Here is a 20969-nt window from a genome sequence, read left to right as displayed (position 1 = left end):
AACTAGTTGCCAAAGCAACATTTTTTATTTTATTTTATTTTAACTTGATGTAATAAATTGACTAAAACTAACAGCAACTGAATAAACATACTCAAAATAAAACAAAAAATATAAAAAATGCACAACAAAATGACTGAATTTAAAATAAATATAATAAAAAATAATTCAGTGATACTACAATAAAACGGCTGTATTTGGAGTCTAAATGTTATATAATGAATATTAAATATTAATATTATATTGAAACGTCAAGGTGGTGTGGCTTGAAAGCACTAATCCACTATTTTTCCTCATGATTCTTCAAAATTCTTTGAAAACTCAACAAATCTAGCTAAATTCAGTCTTTGATAGATGAAAATAATAGCAACAGATTATTAAAGCGCTCTTACTCACATAAGCATCGGATTATTCCTGGTGAACTGATTATTTTCCCTCTTCACCCAGAGCAGAACGCAGGTGTTGATGCAGGTGCTCCAGGAGAAACACAAGACTCCTCTGTTCACTGTGAGGGACAGAAAGAACTATACGCTCACTCTCCAGGTCACAGACAGGCACTTTGAAACTGAATTTAGCCCGTCATGTTTCCAGAAGCGTGTATATTCTGCTATTTAAATCCAAACATTACCAGTAAGGATGCTTTATTCCTGTCAGCGATGCTTTGTCATATTGCTTCTCCTCTTGAATGCTGAATGCTGGTGGCCCAGGCTCAGGATGAATAGAGCATCTGTTATTTAGGCACTTCCACATCCTCTGAGCATCCCACTTTAACCCTCTCAACCCACAGGTGACGCTAAAGTACAAGACATAGTACTGTAATGTCATTCTGAGTGGATGAGACATTTACTGTTGACTATTATATTATTATGTTTAATTTTCAGTTTGTGCGTGTGTATATGCATGTATAAATATATATTTATACATATTTGTATATGTTTTAGTACTGTCAAACGATTAATTGCGTTAATTTACATGTAAGTATGTGGACATATTAATTATAGGACATTATAATTGTAGACTAATATTATAAAAATATATTTACTTTCTTTTATATATTTGTATATAACATTAATATTTGTAAAATATATTTATATAGGCTTTAACATACAGTACTCTAGCATGCTGTAATGTTGTGCATTTGGGTTAATTACTGTTAATTCTAATAATTTAGCGAATAATGGCGCCAAGCAATAAATCCCTGAACGTTCCAAAGATCGAATCGAACTTGTGGAATTTTTAAAAAAGTACCGAGTTCAAATCAAAACTCACTTAAATGTCGAGTCCAAATTAAACCTGAACTAAAGGGCTTTGAGGCGGTTTTTTTTTCGTAAACTTAAAGATCTCTGTCACATTTGATATTAAAAGTAAACATCAATATTCTGTTTTTAAATGGATCTAAAAATGCTCAAAACTCACTATTTCACATATAAACCTAGGTATAATAATATTCATCTTTGCATCTACGGCTTTATTTTGAGGCGAGAGCGTCAGGGACACGTGCCTGTCACGTGATCGCCGGAGACGCCGCCTCCGTTGCTGCTGCTGCTGCTGAAGTTTCTATGATGGCGGCCAGTAATTATTATGGATTCACACATGCAGCTGCCGCCGCCGGCCCGCAGTACAGGTACAAAACAAACACATGCACGCATGAATACAGCAGTCAGGATGCCACGACATGCATTTAAACGAGATGCTGACGGCCAGTGCGCAAACATCTCATGAGCTGCTGTTGTTTATGTGTTTATTGATGCTTGCATGTTATTATTATATCGTGAACGTGTGAAATATGCGTGTGCTAATATAAATAACGTTACCGTGGTGCTGCCATACTTATGGACTCGTAGTATCCCATGGTAAACATTTGGTATGCTATAATTCTGTGACTTTCCCATTGTACTGTATTAAACATGAGCATATGCATCCAAAAAGCTCTATATTTTGGTAGCCTATTCTTTAAAGTAAATACTATTGCCATTGTATTTTGCACACTTGCATTTACATTTACATTTAGTCATTTGGCAGACGCTTTTATCCAAAGCGACTTACAATTGGGAACCCTTGTAACCCTTACCAAAATTAACGATGGTTTTATTGTAGGAAAAGTGTAGTTACCATGGCTTTTTGGTGTATTGATGACCATTTGATGACCTTTTTCGAAATTGAGATGTATGAAAGCTGAATAAATAATCTTAGGATAGCTGGGATAGGACAACATTTGGCCGAGATACAACCGTATGAAAATCTGTAATCTGAGGGTGCAAAAAAATCCAAATATTGACAAAATCGCCTTTTAAAGCTGTCTAAATGAACTCCTAAGCAATGCATATTACTAATTAAAAAAATTGATATATTTACTGTTGGTAATTTACATAATATCTTCATGGAACGTGATCTTTACTTAATATCCTAAGGATTTTTGGCATAAAAGAAAACTCGATAATTTTGACCCATGCAATGTATTTTTGGCCATTGCTACAAATATACCCCAGCGACTTAAGACTTAAAAGGTTTTGTGGTCCAGGTTCGCATTTGTATAACCACTAAAACATAACCACTATAAACTGTGGTTAGTTTTGCAAAACCATGGTTAATTTGTGGTTACCATGGTTTAACTGTAGTAACCATGTTTTTTTGGCTTTAATTTGCACTAAAACCATGGTTAATTTTCATAAGGGAAGGGTGTCTAAACCGCATTAATTCTGAATCCGGAAATTCCCATCCAGCACCCAGCCGCCTCCTGTCTATTCCCACCCAACCACGGGCAGCTATAACGTCCAGCCTGCCCCCGGAGTGGCCCATGCGGTGACGGCCTCGTACCCCTCCGCCACCGCCCAACCGGTGAGTCCTGCGGTGACCGCGCCCTACCCCACCTACCAGCCCCATCCCGCCCCAAACTACGGCTACCGGCAGCCCGAAACATCCCCACAACTGACCACCACCCCTCAAACTTACCAGGTGTTGACTGAACCGGTAAGTCTTCTCTTTGCTTCATTGTTTTTAATGATGCATCTCAAGTGGGCTCACTTACTTATTCCTGATTTAATTGGTTATACAGGAGAATTATAACTATGGTCGACCGCCGCCGGTCAGTAGCTATGAGAACAAGCAGTACTTTCAAACGAGCATCGCACCTGCACAGCAAACTGCAACCGAGGCCTACTTCCAGACAGGTGAGTCTGATTCCTCTTTAACGGCAATAATGGCCAAGTATTGTATGGAAACGGATTTAAGATGACAGTTTGTGTTTGGTTTACCCAAAAATTGTCATTAAAGAGTCTCATAAAAGAGAACATCTTTGCCTTTTCAGGGCTGAAAACTGGCTACAGCCCCACGAGCACAGTGTACAGTCAGCCGCCTGTTCAAAGGCAGGTCGCAGCTCTGAAACCCCCTCCCGCTGTGAGCTCTGTGTCCTCTAGCTACACCATCTATCCGACATCAACCAGCGTACAGCAAACTCCAGCCCCCATATGCACTTATACCCCCAGTTCTTCCTTCAGCTCCACAGCTGCTACGTCCTACTCCGGTATGGCCGCGTCCGATTCAGATTTATATGCCACAAATAGCATCGTCTAACAGTATCTCTTTCTTTGTCGCTTCAGCCGGTCTCAGCTATTCCAGCTATGAGTCTAGCGGTTACACATCCACACCTTCGTACTTCCAGCCGGCGCACCTGGCGCCCCCGCAGGCACAGCCTCAACCTCAACCGCCTCTCCAGCAGCCGCAACAGCCTCCACTGCCGCCGCAGCAAACGCAACAACCTCCAAAACAGCTCGCCAACTCCTCCTGGAGCAACACTGGAAGTGGCACGATCACCAGCCATTCCGTCAATGCATACAAGAAACCCGTTTTCCACCAGAGCAAGATCCAAAAGCCCAAAGGGCCACCCAAACAGCCACAGCTGCACTATTGCGATATCTGCAAGATAAGCTGTGCCGGTCCACAGGTGAGCGTTTGAATGAAATCCACATTCAGTTTCACCCAAAAATGCAATTTTCCTGATTATTTACTCACCCTCAGGCCATCCAAAATGTATAGGTCTTGCATTCTTCAGCCGAAGAGAACTTTTCGCCATGATTTAAATTACCCCATGATTTACTCACCCACAAGCCACCCTAGGTGTATATGACTTTCTTCTTTCAGACGAATCCATTCGGGGTTATATTTAAAAATGTCCTTGCTCTTCCAAGCATTATAATGTTAGTGAATGGGTGTTATTTTTCAATAGTCCATAAGAAGTCCAATAAAGTGCAATCATCCTTAATAAAAAAAGGGGGGGGGGGGGTGAATAAAAGCCTCCTGATGTGTTTTTGTAAGAAAAGTATCCATATTTAAAATGATATAGACAGTAATCACTAGCTTCCGCTAACTGTTGAATGCGCGTTCACAATAGAACACCGTTCCAGGCGGTCGTGGTATGGATATTTTTCTTACAAAAAAAGCATCAATTCGCTACAGGAGGCCTTTATTCACCCCCTGGAGCCATGTGAGGCACTTTTTTTCCTTTAATGGATGGATGCACTTTATTGGACTATTGAAAAATATCACCCATTCACTGCCATTATAAAGATTGGAAGTTTTGAAATATAACTCCGTCTGAAAGAACAAAGTCATATACACCTAGGATGCCTCGAGGGTGAGTAAAGTATGGGGTAAATTTCATTTTTGGGTGAACTATTCCTTTGAGGTTTTGGAGGCAAACAATCCAAACATTTTCTCCCAATTAATGCAAGTGAACCATTTCCAGTGGTCCATAATATATATTTAGAAAGCTTCAGTGTAGTCTAAATGAGCCTGGTTTTTGAGTCAAAGTTTGTGTGGCAGTTTGTTGTTAAGAATTGCAAATAATCCTTGTATTACAAATTATATCTGTAAAGCCAGGTTCAAAATTGTTTCTTTTTATTGACATATTAGTCAAAAGTTTTTACCTAAAGAATTCTGGGTATAAATCACTCCATAAATCAGAAAATGCTGTCAACAGCAAGAAATAAGTTAAATTTCACTATGCTTGTAGAAATAAAATCTTGTATAAAACCAGGCGAATGATATATGAACAAACCTCTGAGCGAAAATCTTTAGAATATAGTTGGAAATAAAACAAAAATTTGGTGTAAGTTCTACTAAAGTTCAGGGAAAAAAGCATTTTCAATCATGCTGTGATTGAAATCTATAGATGCAAATAGATAAAGTGCAATAAAATAAGTATTTTAGATATTATCTTTCCACTAGTCAGCAACACGTTATGAAAAGCCAAATAGTCCAAAATCTCAGTACTCACCTGTGCATTTAAAAAAACAAAAGTAGTTTCTTGCCCTAAAGTTTCTGACATTTAGTGGAAAGTAGTAGCAAACGTATTTCTTCATGTGTTCTCCTGCAGACGTATCGAGAACATCTGGAAGGACAGAAGCACAAGAAGAAAGAGGCTGCTCAGAAGAGCGGCAGTCAGGTGACCAACGGACCTCGCGGTGTCCAGACGCAGCTGCGCTGTGAATTGTGTGACGTCTCGTGCACCGGTGCCGATGCATACGCCGCACACATCAGGGGATCCAAGCACCAGAAGGTTTGTTAAATGTCATGATGTTCCCTTTGGCCATTTCAGTGCTCTTGAGCTTTCTGTCATGTTTTGGATTTGTTGGTGTCTTTTAATTGAAATGCACCTGCTGTCGAACATTTACTCAGGTGGTGAAGTTGCACACCAAACTTGGCAAACCCATCCCTTCCACGGAGCCCGTTTTCGTGAGCTCTGCCCCTGCTGCTGTGACGATGACTACTAGCAAGACGGCTGCGACAACCGCTCCCACCCCTACATCGGTTGCGCAGAAGACGCCAGCGACGGCACTTTCCAAACCTGTGGCGTCTCCTGCAAAAAAACCTGCCATTGCTAAAGTTGCTATTATCGGTAAGTGACCTTACAGGGCCTTTTCATTAAATGATAATTTCAGCAGGCGAAAGACTGGCATCGTGAAGCAATCGCGGCGATTTCTGATTGACCACAATTGTTTCACGATGGCAATCTTTCGTCTGCGACGGCCGAAAATCATGCAGTGTTTAATGAATATCTCTGTAAATCATTTGGAATACTGTTTTGTTTGCACTTGCGATGTTTACACTGGAGATTATGTGAATTTATTATAAATTTATTTGCAGTTGCGACACTTTACATAATGATTTAGGGCCTTTTTCGTAAAATGTGAGCGGCACAAATTTCTGTGTAAATCATTTGAAGTACTAATTGTAATTTTCAAAACAATTAAGTTTACGAATGACTTGCGCAGAAGTTTTTGCAATTACGAGAATCTACACGAATGGCTTTGCGAATTATTTACATAGTTTTTTTAACGATTGCACAAGTATGTAGTATAAAACTACTGAATGATTAAAATGGATTTGTTCGCATTTTGTTACGCTTGTGAATGTTTTTTTAAATTCATTTGCACTTTTTTACATAACGATGTTTACATAACGATGATTTTAGTAATTATTTACAGATTTTTTGTGTAAGTTCGATAACATACACAAGTTTTACAAATGATTGATGCAGAAATCGTACCAAACTTATTTGGCCTCATTTGTTTAACTTTTCTTGCATGAGTTGTTTGCGAATATAAATTTGCGCAATGATGCGATTGCAACAATTTAAGCAAAAATGGTTTTATGACTGATTTACATTAGAATTCTTCAGGTTTTGTGCAAATTTATTTAAGAAATGTTGGTAACTTCACAATAAGGTCACATTTGTTGAATGCATTAGTTAACATGAACTAACATTTAGTAATGTTTTTACATCAAACGTTGTTTGTTTTAGCATTAGTTAATGCATGTGAGCTAACATGAAAAATATTGTTTTATTAAAATGCATTTTTATTAACTAACATTTAACAAAAATCAAATGTTTCACTCTTCGATGCATTAACTAATTTTAACGAATGTTAACTAAAATTTTTATGAAGGATTTATGATTTACATCTAAATTGTTTTACATTTGTAACAGTTTGTCAATGTTTATAAGACCTGTTTGCACACAATTACGTTCATCTCATGTCTCATAAATGAGGCCTAATGTGTTTAATTTTTAGTTTAAGCTCAGTTTTAGTCGCACAAATGCCTGATGTTTCTAGATGTTTCTGTAACGTCACCTTAATTTCACCTTCTTAATTTCACAATCGGTGTTCACACTGATCACAGAAATAGATGATATTTCCTCTTTAGTGCATCGCTCACAAAACCCACATGACGGGAATAGATGATTAACATCCTGCCTTGCAGAAGAAAAGTCTCCTCGTACACATTTCAGTCGTCATGTTGACGCAATGTGTCTTTCAAACATCGGCATAATCAGTCTTTTTGCTTTATATAGTTGTGATATTCATTCCAGATAATGTTGCTCAGCAGGTTATGAACTGATAAATTTAGTCATGCAACAAACCCTGCACATCATAAACATTTTGGTAGCATTTGGTTACATTACAAACAGAAACAAGAAATAGAGTAAATTCCCGATATCCATTTCTCTCCAGGCAGCAGAACATCCACACCAGCTCCGGTAAAGACGGAGGAGGCGAAGCCGCCCGTAGTGAAGGTGGACACTTTGAGCGATGATGAGGATGGTGACGGTACTGGAGCTCAAGGAGACATTCAGCCTGTTGGACACGATTATGTAGAAGAGGTGAGACCGTTCAGTCAAAATTAATTATTTGCATATTGTGTTGAGTAAAACTTGAATCAAATGTGTGAATCTCTCTTTTTGTCCATGAATCAGTCAAATTTATTCACAAATCATTTATTAGTGAATCAAGTCTGAATCGAAAGGATTTCTTCTAGTAAATGTGTGACATTTAAGGATAATTGGGTATTCTCCTGAGGGTTTTAAGTCTCTGAATCGTGTTTTTACGTCCTCAGGTTCGAAATGACGATGGTAAGGTGATTCGCTTTCACTGTAAACTGTGTGAATGCAGTTTCAACGATCCCAATGCTAAAGACATGCACCTGAAGGGACGGAGACACCGTCTGCAGTACAAGGTAAGATGTCACCCATCTTTGTATGTTCTTATGTGCCACAAAGCAACTTTATACTTGTTGTCTTCCTTTCATGCGGTTTTTTTCATAAACAAATGATTTCATTAAATGTTTAAATATTTTTTTGTATATTAATAATTATTAAATGCAACATTTATTTATATAATGCACAAGAGTTTCTGTTATTGAAAAAGTAAATTAAATACTAATTGCTTCAAAATTAGGTTTTCTCATTTTTCTTAACTATTTATTTATTTTTACATTATTCATAAATTATTTATAAATCTAAAATCAGTGCAAAAAAGCTTAACTTTGAGACACTTCAGTTCAAAACGCATAAAACATATCATGAAGACTCTAAATCCTGCAGGGCTGCAGTTAATGACCAATATTTTCTTTTGTAGAAAAAAGTGAACCCAGACCTTCCTGTGGAGATCAAGCCCAGTAATCGAGCACGGAAGCTTCTGGAAGTCAAACTGCGAAAGCAGAAGCAGAAATGTGTGCTGAAGAGACAGCAAGAGGACGAACAGCGTTGGCACATGGAAATGAGGTCTTTATCTGCTTTCATCTGCTGATAAAGTTTCAATGAGCTTTTTGAACATGGGAATGTTTATTGCACATTTCACAAGGCCTTTTCACTGCAAGTTAAACATACTGAACTTTTGACATATTGAAAATTTGATATTTTCACAACGAATGTGCATCAAACATGATTTAAGTCACTTTGAATATGTTCATTTATATATATATATATATATATGTGTGTGTGTGCATAAAATCACATTCTATAATTTACTGTACTTTTTGCTAATTTAATTATTAGTGTAATGTAATTTTCACATCATTACAAAATGTAAAAGTATATAACATTTTTCATGATAATTCAAATTTAGCAGTGTAATTTTAGTGTAAATTTTTTGTAAATGTATATAAAATTTAATTATTTTCAAATCATAAATTATATTTTTCATATGATTAAAATTCAGCACTTTAGCAAATATTCTATATATAATAATTAAAAATAGTTAATATGCAATACATTTCACATCATTTTTTGCACTAAATGTAGAGTTAATTATTTTATCAGTGTTTGTTTTGAGTAATTTTGTGCAAAATATCTTCAAACGATATACATCAAACATGGTTTAAGTCACTGAGTAAAAATTCATAATTTTTATATTCAGGGAAATCATAATTTTCACACATTTACACACACACACACAAACATTTTTCATAAGATTACAGTTTGGCACTCTTTAAAAAATGGAGTACATATTTTTCAAATATTGTAAACAATCATTTTCACATCATTCTTTACACTGAATGTAGTGTGTGCTGGTTACGATGACATGATTTGTCACTTTTTTTTATATTCACATTTCCATGTGTCGTCCAGCAGGAGGTACGAGGAGGACATGTACTGGCGGAGGATGGAGGAGGAGCAGTTATACTGGGTGGAGATGAGACACAGAATGGCCCCGCCCCCTCTCATGGGCCGACCCAACATGCCGGTGCCGCCCCTATTGGTAAGAACAATGACATTTCAGACAAAAACTGATCAGATGCTAGTTTTAATCAAATTGTAAAGCGTAACAATTCTCCCATTGATCTTTAGCCCGCGCGACGGCCCGATTCGCCCGACGACCGCCACATCATGGCCAAACACTCGGCCATCTACCCCGTGGAGGAGGAGCTTCAAGCCGTCCAGCGAATTGTGTCGCATTCTGAGCGTGCTCTCAAACTGGTGTCTGATTCGCTGCTGGAGAAGGAGGCGTGTGCTGCCGATGACGACAGTGACGCGACAGACAAACAGTGAGGACTCTTGCCAGCTAGCGTTGTGTTTATGCTATCAAATAGTAGTGTGAAGTTTATATTTACGTGCTTCCGCTTGGACAGGTCGGAGTCTCAGGCTCGTATTCTCAAAGGAGTCATGCGTGTGGGAATCCTGGCTAAAGGTCTCCTCCTTCGCGGTGACCGCAACGTCCAGCTCATCCTGTTAGCTGCCAAGAAACCCACCGCCTCTCTATTGAAAACCATTGCGGAGCAACTCCCCAAACAACTATCGGTAAGCTTGTCTTTTTTTTGTGAAGTTGCTATGCATGTAAAATAAACATTTATGTCGAAGCTGCTGAAAATCATTATTGACTTATGACCTGTTTATGCTCATATCTTTGCACTTGTGGTTTTATCACCTTGTTTCACTTTGTTCTGGCTGTTACATGATGGAAATCACCCACGAGAAATCACATGATCTCAGGTGTTAAGCTTATATATAGCAACATGTAGCTGGGTGTTTGTTTAACATTTCTTAAAATAAAGCTTGGCTGTCATATGCGTGAGTCTCACTAAGAAATGTCCAGGTCATATTTTACACCTGAATCAAAAGTAAAAAAAAAAAATAAAAAAAAAAATATATATATATTTTAAAAAATTAAAATGTATCATATTTTGTAGAAAGCAAATGAAGAGTATTTTTTATGCCCATTACTTTTTTTTTTTTTTATCGTTGACAACTAAACATTTCCTAAAATAATGTCATTACTGTAATGCTGCTGCTGCAAAAAAGCATATCATACAGCATAACATAACAGAAAATAATTTTACTGACATTTCAGTTGTTTTCCAAAAATTGCTGTAACATGCAGAAAGTTATGTAAAAAATAATTATCTCAGTTTGACATGTTTCCTAAATTATTTTCATGATAATTAAACGTTTCCTGAAATGTCATTAATGCAGCACAATCCTCATTACCATAATTTGTGGAAAATTATAAATAAAATTATTTTTTATTGCAATTTAACATTTCCTAAGTTGTCTTTACTATAATGCAGGAAAAAAATTATTGCCGTAACATACAAAAAATCATAGTCAATTATATTCATGACAATGAAACACATTTCATTACATGCAACAAATTATGCAGAAAATTATAATTTTTTTTATTCATGAACATATTTCCTAAATTGTCTTTGCTGTGATGCAGCAAAAAGCATCATTACCATAACATACAGAAAATCATAAAGGAAATTATTTTTGTCAATTAAACATATTTCCTAAAATGTCATTAATGCAGCACAAAACCTCATTACTGTAACATGCAGAAAATTATGCAGAAAAATATTTTTATTACAATTTAATATATTTTCGAAATTGTTTTGGATATAATGCAGCAACAAAAACTCATTACCGTAACATACAAAAAAGTCTTTATTACATTCAGTACAATACTACCATAATATATGAATACTACTTACAATTTAATTCTTTTATTATTCTTTAGTTTTTCACATTACAGTAATGAGATTGAGATTGTTGTGCATTGCGGTAATGACTCGATGCATGGGGGGAAATGTGCTAAATGTCATGAAAATAATGCCAAATCTTTATAATCTTAAAAATGTTTATTTACTTGATGCAATCAGTAACATACAGATAATTATTTTTTTTTTTCTTCACATTACAGTAATGAGATTGTTGTGCATTGCGGTAATGACTCAATGCATGGGGGAAAATGTGCTAAATTTCTTGAAAATAATGTCAAATCTTTATGACCTTAAAATATACTTTGTTTACTTGATGCAAAATATAATTCCCCACTTTTGGGGAATGAAATATGACCCAGACATGTTTCTGGTGGTTTATTGTGTTATCCACCAAATATAATTCAAAATAACTGCAAATAAATGAGCTTTTGTCTTTGCTCCTTCTGCTGCTCTTGTGGTCCGTGTATCTTTAACTGATCTTTAGTTCCACTGCCTGGTTAGGACACCTACAGAGAGAGACTGGGGCATGTACTTCATTCCCATACGCATTATATCCCATTAACCCCTGCATTATGCAGCCAAGACTTTTGAGTGTGGCAATTTCCAATGGGATTAAAAGGGACAAATTAAGGCCCCTGTATTGACCCCTGCCGTCTCCTCTGTAGTAATGCAAAGTGTCCTTTTAACCGGCAGACCTTTTCTGAAGATCAGTATGAGGTGCAGGTACACCCTGAGGAAGCCAACATCGTCATTTTTTCAAGCAAGGAACCAAAAATGCAGGTCACCATCTCTCTTACCTCGCCAGTGATGCGCGAAGACCCCAACATGGAGAAAGGTTAGAGAACCCGTGCTTTCCCTCAGCAGCACTGTATGTGTTCCCTTGGTTCACCAAAAATACGGATATTTCCATATACAGAATTGAATTTTCCATCAGTGAATTGGCTTTCCTGTTCATTTCTGCCCCCCTTCCCCTCCTTCATTTTCTTTTTTTCCTTTCGGTTCAGTCCATTATTTGCCCTCGTTCGGTTTTGCATTGCTTTCTGAAAACGTTTTAAGGAATCAAAAACAGGATCTCTGACCTTTCTTTACCACTGTGGCGCAATATTGTACAAGTTGTGTTGTAAGATACATGGGCACTTCAGGATGAGAGAGAATTTTAGCTTTGCCCACAAACTTTTTCAGGCCAATTTGTTTATACGCATAAAAGTGGCAGTGAACGATGTGAAGTTTGGGGAGTGACAATCGTATTTATTTTTGAGTGTGTACGGAAAATAGTCGATTCTACATCACGCAAAATTGTGATCCTTCGGGATGCACCGAAATTAAAATTCTGGGCCAAAACTGAAAATTCTGGATGCACTTGGCCAGAAAACCAAAAATACTTTATAATAATTGTTTATTATTTCATTAAATAATATTAAAGGTGCAGTATGTAAGATTGACAGCTAGTGGTTGAAATGGGTATTGCAAAAACAAAGGCGTTCTGCCCCGGAACGCGCATTTCAGAGTAAAATTACTGACTATTGCATTATTTTTCAGAGAAACAGCTATTTAAACGAAATGTTTCCTAAATGTCTACAAACATATTACGTTATTTTTTTACTTTAGAAGAGTCAAAAACTTACACAACAATAAAAAAACAACATGTTAATAGGCCTATTAAATATCAATATTATTTTTATTCAGTTCTGTGCGACAGAATCAATATAACAGTTTTTTTGTTTTTTGACTAATTACCCAAATAACGTATGGTCCTACCAAGCTATTAGGCCTATTATCAGAGCAGGTGAGCAGAGTAAACGTCACGAGAGGGCAGCGTATTTTACCAGCGTTGCCCAGTACAGTTGTACTACACCATGTTACAGCACAGTAGTGCTGTTGCAAACAGGAACAAGTATACTACATATAAATTTCCTGTCTGCGCATTATTTGAGTGGACTTTGCTTTTCCGTTGAGCATGAGTGGTACACAACATTTACATTTATGCATTTAGCAGACGCTTTTATCCAAAGCGACTTACATTGCATTCAAGTTACAGTTTTTACATTTTATCAGCTCCACACGAGTGGAGCGTTTTTATGGGCACACCCCATATTGACAACAACTTGAGGGAGCGTGAAACCTGCGCGCTGAACACTGCTGGGCGGATGTTTTAGGCTCATATTTTCGCCCGTTTTTCTATTTCGGCCAAAAAACAAAAATGGCATTTTATTCCGATAATTTCCGGCAGCCGAAACTTTGGTGCATCCCTAGTGATTCTTGATGTTTTCATGTTACGAAACAGTTTTTATCAATTAATATGCTTCATGTTGGCTATTTTTCATCAGAAACGGTGTTATTGTTAGTAGCGATTTATTAATTTATTTTATTTGAATGATTTTATTACATTATTATTGTTTTAATAGTAAAATACAGTATTTCTTACTTTTTTTTTTGTAAGTTTTGTTTATGCTCATTAAACTGCCACTTATAATTATTAATTAGGTTAATTTTTTATAATTGTCACTGGTTTATTTTGTGCACGCGATGCAAATTTTATGTCAGTTTGCTTGTAACTACCTGATTATTTTTTCTTTTCTTTTTTTAGTAAATTGCGTTTCCTTGATTTAAAAAAAACAAAATTACTTCGTAAAAACAAACTAGAATTCAGTTGAAAAATATGTTTGTCACTCCTGTAGATAATCAAACTATGCAGCCACTGCGGTATTTTGGGACTGACAATGTATGACTAGTTTCACAATAGATTACATAGTGATAAACAATATTATCCTCTCATCCTGAAGTTTTTTTAACAGTGACCTCAAAAGCCTCTGAAATTCCGACTTGTAACCTGAGGTCATTGTTGTTTTATTTTGTTAATGATATTCTCAATTCTGTTTCTTTCAAACAAACAAAAACCAAAGCGGTTCTCCACACTTGTCCTGTTTGGGTTTGTTAATCATGCATTAGCAGACCCAAGCAATAATATTTTCCATCTACATCTTTTGCATAACATTGCATTTTTAGGAACCTGGACGTGCGGAAAACCCCTCGTCTTGTGAAATATCAGTGTTGTCACTTTGTTTTAATGATCACATTAACGCAGCCTAGTGCCACAAATCTCTTAATAAAGCTTTGTGTCATTTAATTAACAATGTTATATCAACAAGAACTACTTACTGTTTCTTACCATTGCTAAATCATTAATTACTACATTAACTACATGTGTCCTTGCAGCGTCAGAGAAAGACTCTCCGGATGTTCTCAGCAGGACCAAGTGCCTTGAGTATTTAGCGGCTCTGCGACATGCTAAATGGTTTCAGGTAAAAAAAAATAGATAGTTTAAGATAACTAATTTAGTATAGGCTTGCATTGTATTTAATATTTTAGGGCAATAGACATGTAATCTGTACAGTTACATTACAGTATAACGAAAGTAAAAACTTTCTCAAAAAGTAATGGCTAATCTACGGAAGCGTATTGCATTCACTTGAGGAAAAAAAATCTACTCTGTTTTTCTGAATTAACGAGTTAATTATCTCAGAATTACGAGATAATTAAGTCATTAATTCAGAAAAACAGAGCAAAAACTTTTTTTTTCATTAAAAATTATCTCGTAATTGAGATAATTAACTCGTTAATTCAGAAAAACAGAGTAAAAACTTTTTTTTAATGAAATTATCTCGTAATTCTGAGATAATTAACTCGTTAATTCAGGAAAACAGAGCAAAAACTTTTTTTTAATGAAATTATCTCGTAATTCTGAGATAATTAACTCGTTAATTCAGGAAAACAGAGCAAAAACTTTTTTTCATTAAAAATTATCTCGTAATTGAGATAATTAACTCGTTAATTCAGGAAAACAGAGCAAAAACTTTTTTTCATTAAAAATTATCTCGTAATTCTGAGATAATTAAGTCATTAATTCAGAAAAACAGAGCAAAAACTTTTTTTTTCATTAAAAATGATCTCGTAATTCTGAGATAATTAACTCGTTAATTCAGAAAAATAGAGCAAAAACTTTTTTTATGAAATTATCTCGTAATTCTGAGATAATTAACTCGTTAATTCAGAAAAACAGAGCAAAAACTTTTTTTTTCATTAAAAATGATCTCGTAATTGAGATAATTAACTCGTTAATTCAGAAAAACAGAGCAAAAACCTTTTTTTAATGAAATTATCTCGTAATTCTGAGATAATTAACTCGTTAATTCAGAAAAACAGAGCAAAAACTTTTTTTATGAAATTATCTCGTAATTCTGAGATAATTAACTCGTTAATTCAGAAAAACAGAGCAAAAACTTTTTTTATGAAATTATCTCGTAATTCTGAGATAATTAACTCGTTAATTCAGAAAAACAGAGCAAAAACTTTTTTTTTCATTAAAAATGATCTCGTAATTGAGATAATTAACTCGTTAATTCAGAAAAACAGAGCAAAAACTTTTTTTTTCATTAAAAATGATCTCGTAATTCTGAGATAATTAACTCGTTAATTCAGAAAAACAGAGCAAAAACTTTTTTTTTCATTAAAAATGATCTCGTAATTCTGAGATAATTAACTCGTTAATTCAGAAAAACAGAGCAAAAACTTTTTTTCATTAAAAATTATCTCGTAATTCTGAGATAATTAACTCGTTAATTCAGAAAAACAGAGCAAAAACTTTTTTTCATTAAAAATTATCTCGTAATTCTGAGATAATTAACTCGTTAATTCAGAAAAACAGAGCAAAAACTTTTTTTCATTAAAAATTATCTCGTAATTCTGAGATAATTAACTCGTTAATTCAGGAAAACAGAGCAAAAACTTTTTTTCATTAAAAATTATCTCGTAATTCTGAGATAATTAACTCGTTAATTCAGGAAAACAGAGCAAAAACTTTTTTTAATGAAATTATCTCGTAATTCTGAGATAATTAACTCGTTAATTCAGGAAAACAGAGCAAAAACTTTTTTTCATTAAAAATTATCTCGTAATTCTGAGATAATTAAGTCATTAATTCAGAAAAACAGAGCAAAAACTTTTTTTTTCATTAAAAATGATCTCGTAATTCTGAGATAATTAACTCGTTAATTCAGAAAAATAGAGCAAAAACTTTTTTTATGAAATTATCTCGTAATTCTGAGATAATTAACTCGTTAATTCAGAAAAACAGAGCAAAAACTTTTTTTTTCATTAAAAATGATCTCGTAATTGAGATAATTAACTCGTTAATTCAGAAAAACAGAGCAAAAACCTTTTTTTAATGAAATTATCTCGTAATTCTGAGATAATTAACTCGTTAATTCAGAAAAACAGAGCAAAAACTTTTTTTATGAAATTATCTCGTAATTCTGAGATAATTAACTCGTTAATTCAGAAAAACAGAGCAAAAACTTTTTTTATGAAATTATCTCGTAATTCTGAGATAATTAACTCGTTAATTCAGAAAAACAGAGCAAAAACTTTTTTTTTCATTAAAAATGATCTCGTAATTGAGATAATTAACTCGTTAATTCAGAAAAACAGAGCAAAAACTTTTTTTTTCATTAAAAATGATCTCGTAATTCTGAGATAATTAACTCGTTAATTCAGAAAAACAGAGCAAAAACTTTTTTTTTCATTAAAAATGATCTCGTAATTCTGAGATAATTAACTCGTTAATTCAGAAAAACAGAGCAAAAACTTTTTTTCATTAAAAATTATCTCGTAATTCTGAGATAATTAACTCGTTAATTCAGAAAAACAGAGCAAAAACTTTTTTTCATTAAAAATTATCTCGTAATTCTGAGATAATTAACTCGTTAATTCAGAAAAACAGAGCAAAAACTTTTTTTCATTAAAAATTATCTCGTAATTCTGAGATAATTAACTCGTTAATTCAGGAAAACAGAGCAAAAACTTTTTTTCATTAAAAATTATCTCGTAATTCTGAGATAATTAACTCGTTAATTCAGGAAAACAGAGCAAAAACTTTTTTTAATGAAATTATCTCGTAATTCTGAGATAATTAACTCGTTAATTCAGGAAAACAGAGCAAAAACTTTTTTTCATTAAAAATTATCTCGTAATTCTGAGATAATTAAGTCATTAATTCAGAAAAACAGAGCAAAAACTTTTTTTTTCATTAAAAATGATCTCGTAATTCTGAGATAATTAACTCGTTAATTCAGAAAAACAGAGCAAAAACTTTTTCATTAAATTATCTCGTAATTCTGAGATAATTAAGTCATTAATTCAGAAAAAGAGTAGATTTTTTTTCCTCAAGTGAATGCAATACGCTTCCGTACTAATCTGCAAGTTACAATAAAAAAAATACTATTGCACTTTTTTAAAGAAGCATTATTTAGACACTAAGTGACTTGAACGTTAAATGAATGGCTTATGGGAAAGCTCCCAGCATGCTACTGACTTTAACCTAAACCTGAAACATACTCTACGCAAGTATGAATCACTTCTATCAATGCAAGTTTCATTCGTAGTTGCATTGTTAAATATGTCAGAATGCAATAAGTAACACATTGCCATTATAGTGGTAAATAGCATAAACTTCCTGCTATTTATTTTCTCTTGCAAAAACAACTTTTGGAAAAGAATATGGCAGAGCAAGTCAGCTGATTGTCAACTGGCTGGCATGTTCTCTCGCGAACTATCTAAATAAGTAGTTGTATTTAAGTATGTACATTTGCAATACAATAACTGAGTGTTTGCGTACTTGAGAGTATGTTTCTGGTCTTGTGCAGAATTGTGTAATTTTAGTAGCATTTTAGCATTAGCATTTACAATTTGTATTAACTAAATAGCAGCCATGATTGTTGTGTATTGAGTTTTGTCCACAGGCTTAGGCTAATGATCTTCAGTCTTGCATATTAACTGTGGTCTATTACAACGTAGTTGAGTTAGACATAACGTAAAAAAAAAAAAAACTTTCCATAAAGTATAGAAGCGTAATTAAGCACTAAATTGACTTGGTCGGTAAAAAATTCACTATTGGGAAAGCTACACGTAGCTAACCGACATGCTACTGACTTTCGCATACTCCCGAAACATACTCTATGCAAGTACGTATCGCTTCTATCAACACAAGTTCGACTTCCAGCATAGCTACATTAATAAATTTGTCAGAACGTAATTAGTGTTGCATCGCTGATGCACCTTATTTTCAGTATTGCCACAAGGGGCGCTATAATCGACATTAGCATAAACGTTCTACGGTCTATTTTTTCTTCATGAACAACTTGAAAAGAATATCGCAGAGCAAGTTAGTTGTTTATTGTCAACTGGTTAGCATGTTAGCTAGCTAACTACCTAAATATTTTGTAGTTCAACCTGTACGGTGGAACTGTGCACTTGCCATACAATGGCCAAGTGTTTGCATACTTACATGGAGCATGTCTTGGACTTAACCATTGATTCATTTTAGTAGCATTAGCATTTTCAATTAGCATTTGTATTATTAATTGAAGGGCTGCTGTTAGATGTGATTGTTGCATATTAATGAGTTTTGTCCACAGGCTCGGGCAAACGGTCTTCAGTCTTGCGTCATCGTTATTCGGGTTCTGCGGGATCTGTGTCAGCGCGTACCTACCTGGGGCAAGATGCCCGACTGGGTCGGTTGACTTTCCTTGCTAACGGTGATTTGAGCTTTAGCTAATAATTATCGCATTAAGTAACGTGTTGCGTTTTCGTTCACAAAGGCCATGGAGCTGCTTGTGGAAAAAGCCATTAGCAGTGCATCCGGTCCACTCAGTCCAGGAGAAGCTCTGCGGAGGGTCCTCGAATGCATCTCCACCGGGATTCTCCTGCCAGGTAGGACCAGTGTTATTCCACCTTTATTTTATAGTTTACTTTTTATAGTTCTTTTATTTTTTAGATTTTCAGTTGGGATTTAAATTTTAGTTTTAATTCTACAATTTTGTTTTTTATGTGATTTTATTATTTTTATAATTTATTTTTCTAAATAATAGTTTTCATTGATTTTTATTATAAATTTAGTACTTCAACTTAACGTTAGTTGGCAAAGCCAAATTTCTAGTTAAGCTAAGGTTATATTTTTCATCTTATTTTTTTATTTAAGCTTTATTTCTATCAACAAAAATAATTTTTAATAGTTTTAGTTAACAATAACATAACTGAGATAAGATGCAGTTATTTTGTGTTTTTTATTAGTTTTTGTTCTTCTAAACATTTCTGTTCTGCTATACTTTATATTTAAGTTTTTCTAATTTTAGTACTTTATCTTGAACTTATTTTAGTTTACTTAGTTTGCAAAGCAACATTTCTAATTTTTACTTGACTTTTTTTTTTTGTTTACGATTTTTCATCTAATATTTAGGTTATGCTTTATTTCAGCTTTATTGCAATTAATAAAACAGTTTTTTAATAGTTTTTGTTAACAGTAACAAGTGGGGTAGGATGCAATAATTTGATGTGCTTTTGTCATTTTTATTAGATTTAGTTTTTATATATTTCTGTTTAGGTTTAATTATTATTTTAGTCTTAGCAATTTTAGTACTTTAGTTTAAACACTTAAACAAAAAATTTGAAATGTTCATCTAAGTTGATCTAATATTTTTAATATTTAATTTAAACTTTAATAGTTTATAGTATATTAAATGTTTGCTTTATTTCAATTAACAAAAATGATTTGTAGTAGTTTAGTTAACAATAACAAAACGGGGTGAGACACAGTAGTTGCCTTCCTACTAATGACATGCATCACAAATGTTTCTTTTGCTACACATTTCGTAACCCATTTACACTTATATTTAGATTTAAGTTGGTCATTAAATGTCTGTCCACCCCTCAGATGGTCCAGGTCTTCTTGACCCGTGTGAGAAAGGTCAAACAGATGCTCTGGGAAGCATGTCGAAACAAGCACGGGAGGACGTGACTGCTAGTGCTCAGGTACTAAACTAGGTTTGACTAGCCAACATTTCCATTTGCGTGATGCATGCTATTCTGAAAGCGACATGTCTTTGTTTTTTCAGCATGCACTGCGACTGCTGGCTTTCCGTCAGATCCATAAAGTCCTCGGCATGGGCTCACTGCCGGTTTCAAAGGCCGGGGCCCGAAACCGCAAGAGACGACGCGACGGCAGTGACACCGGCGAGGGAGAAGCCGACGGAAAGAAGGATAAAAAAGACGACTCTCAGGACCCTTGAGGCGTCTGCATAATCTTCACAAGCTATTATGTCTTTAGAAACGTATAAATATCACTTGAAGAGGAAAAAATACAACACTCGATGGTTCCGTTTTTCAAAAGGACAAGAGATGGAAAAAATGTAGTCGTTCCCCTTTTATGATGCAATATGTCTTTCTATTACATCTGAGCTGAAAATAGGCTGAAATGTTTCTAAAATACAGCAGTCGCATCTCATTTTCAGCTTATCAGATGATAAATGAACATCGCTACCCATCAGCGACCAAAATATAATATAAAGTTACTGAACATCACATTAGCTCTATTAGGCACTTTGACATATTAATGGCACTTAATTAAAAGCTTTAATTATCCAGACACAGGCCAGTCTTTTTTGTTTACATCATATATATATCTTTTTTTTTTTTTTAATACAGTGGAGTCCAAAACTCCTGAGTCCACATTGACGTTTTTATTTTTCAGCCATTTTGACAAGGACATAAATGTTTTATAATTTTGAAAAATGTAAAATGAACATTATATCATACAATTAATAATAAATAATTTGACTTTTCATTTCTAATTAATTGAAGGT

The 20969-nt window shown here is 34.5% G+C and overlaps 1 protein-coding gene across 2 annotated transcripts; it reads left to right on the top strand.

Annotated features, from left to right (window-relative positions):
• The first annotated feature begins 1517 nt into the window (after positions 1-1517).
• zfr2 (zinc finger RNA binding protein 2) lies at positions 1518-20751 on the top strand. 2 transcript variants are annotated; one of them, XM_079425191.1, is made up of 19 exons: positions 1518-1621; positions 2721-2967; positions 3053-3167; positions 3305-3520; positions 3597-3940; positions 5372-5554; positions 5674-5893; positions 7512-7660; positions 7894-8013; positions 8415-8560; positions 9410-9536; positions 9626-9822; positions 9907-10075; positions 11968-12109; positions 14491-14576; positions 18747-18842; positions 18930-19041; positions 20042-20139; positions 20223-20751. In XM_079425191.1, exons 1-19 carry the CDS (start codon positions 1557-1559, stop codon positions 20394-20396), a joined length of 3006 nt encoding a protein of 1001 aa, XP_079281317.1. In that variant the 5' UTR covers positions 1518-1556; the 3' UTR covers positions 20397-20751. The 2 variants fall into 2 exon arrangements, with proteins under 2 accessions (XP_079281317.1, XP_079281316.1); XM_079425190.1 differs by having other exon boundaries at positions 9407-9536; positions 20223-20659.
• The last annotated feature ends 218 nt before the right edge of the window (positions 20752-20969 follow it).

Source organism: Barbus barbus, assembly GCF_936440315.1.
Source record: "Barbus barbus genome assembly, chromosome: 9".
Lineage (NCBI taxonomy): Eukaryota > Metazoa > Chordata > Actinopteri > Cypriniformes > Cyprinidae > Barbus > Barbus barbus.
The sequence above is the reverse complement of the archived record's forward strand: the minus strand, read 5'-3'. Positions and strand labels throughout refer to the sequence as shown.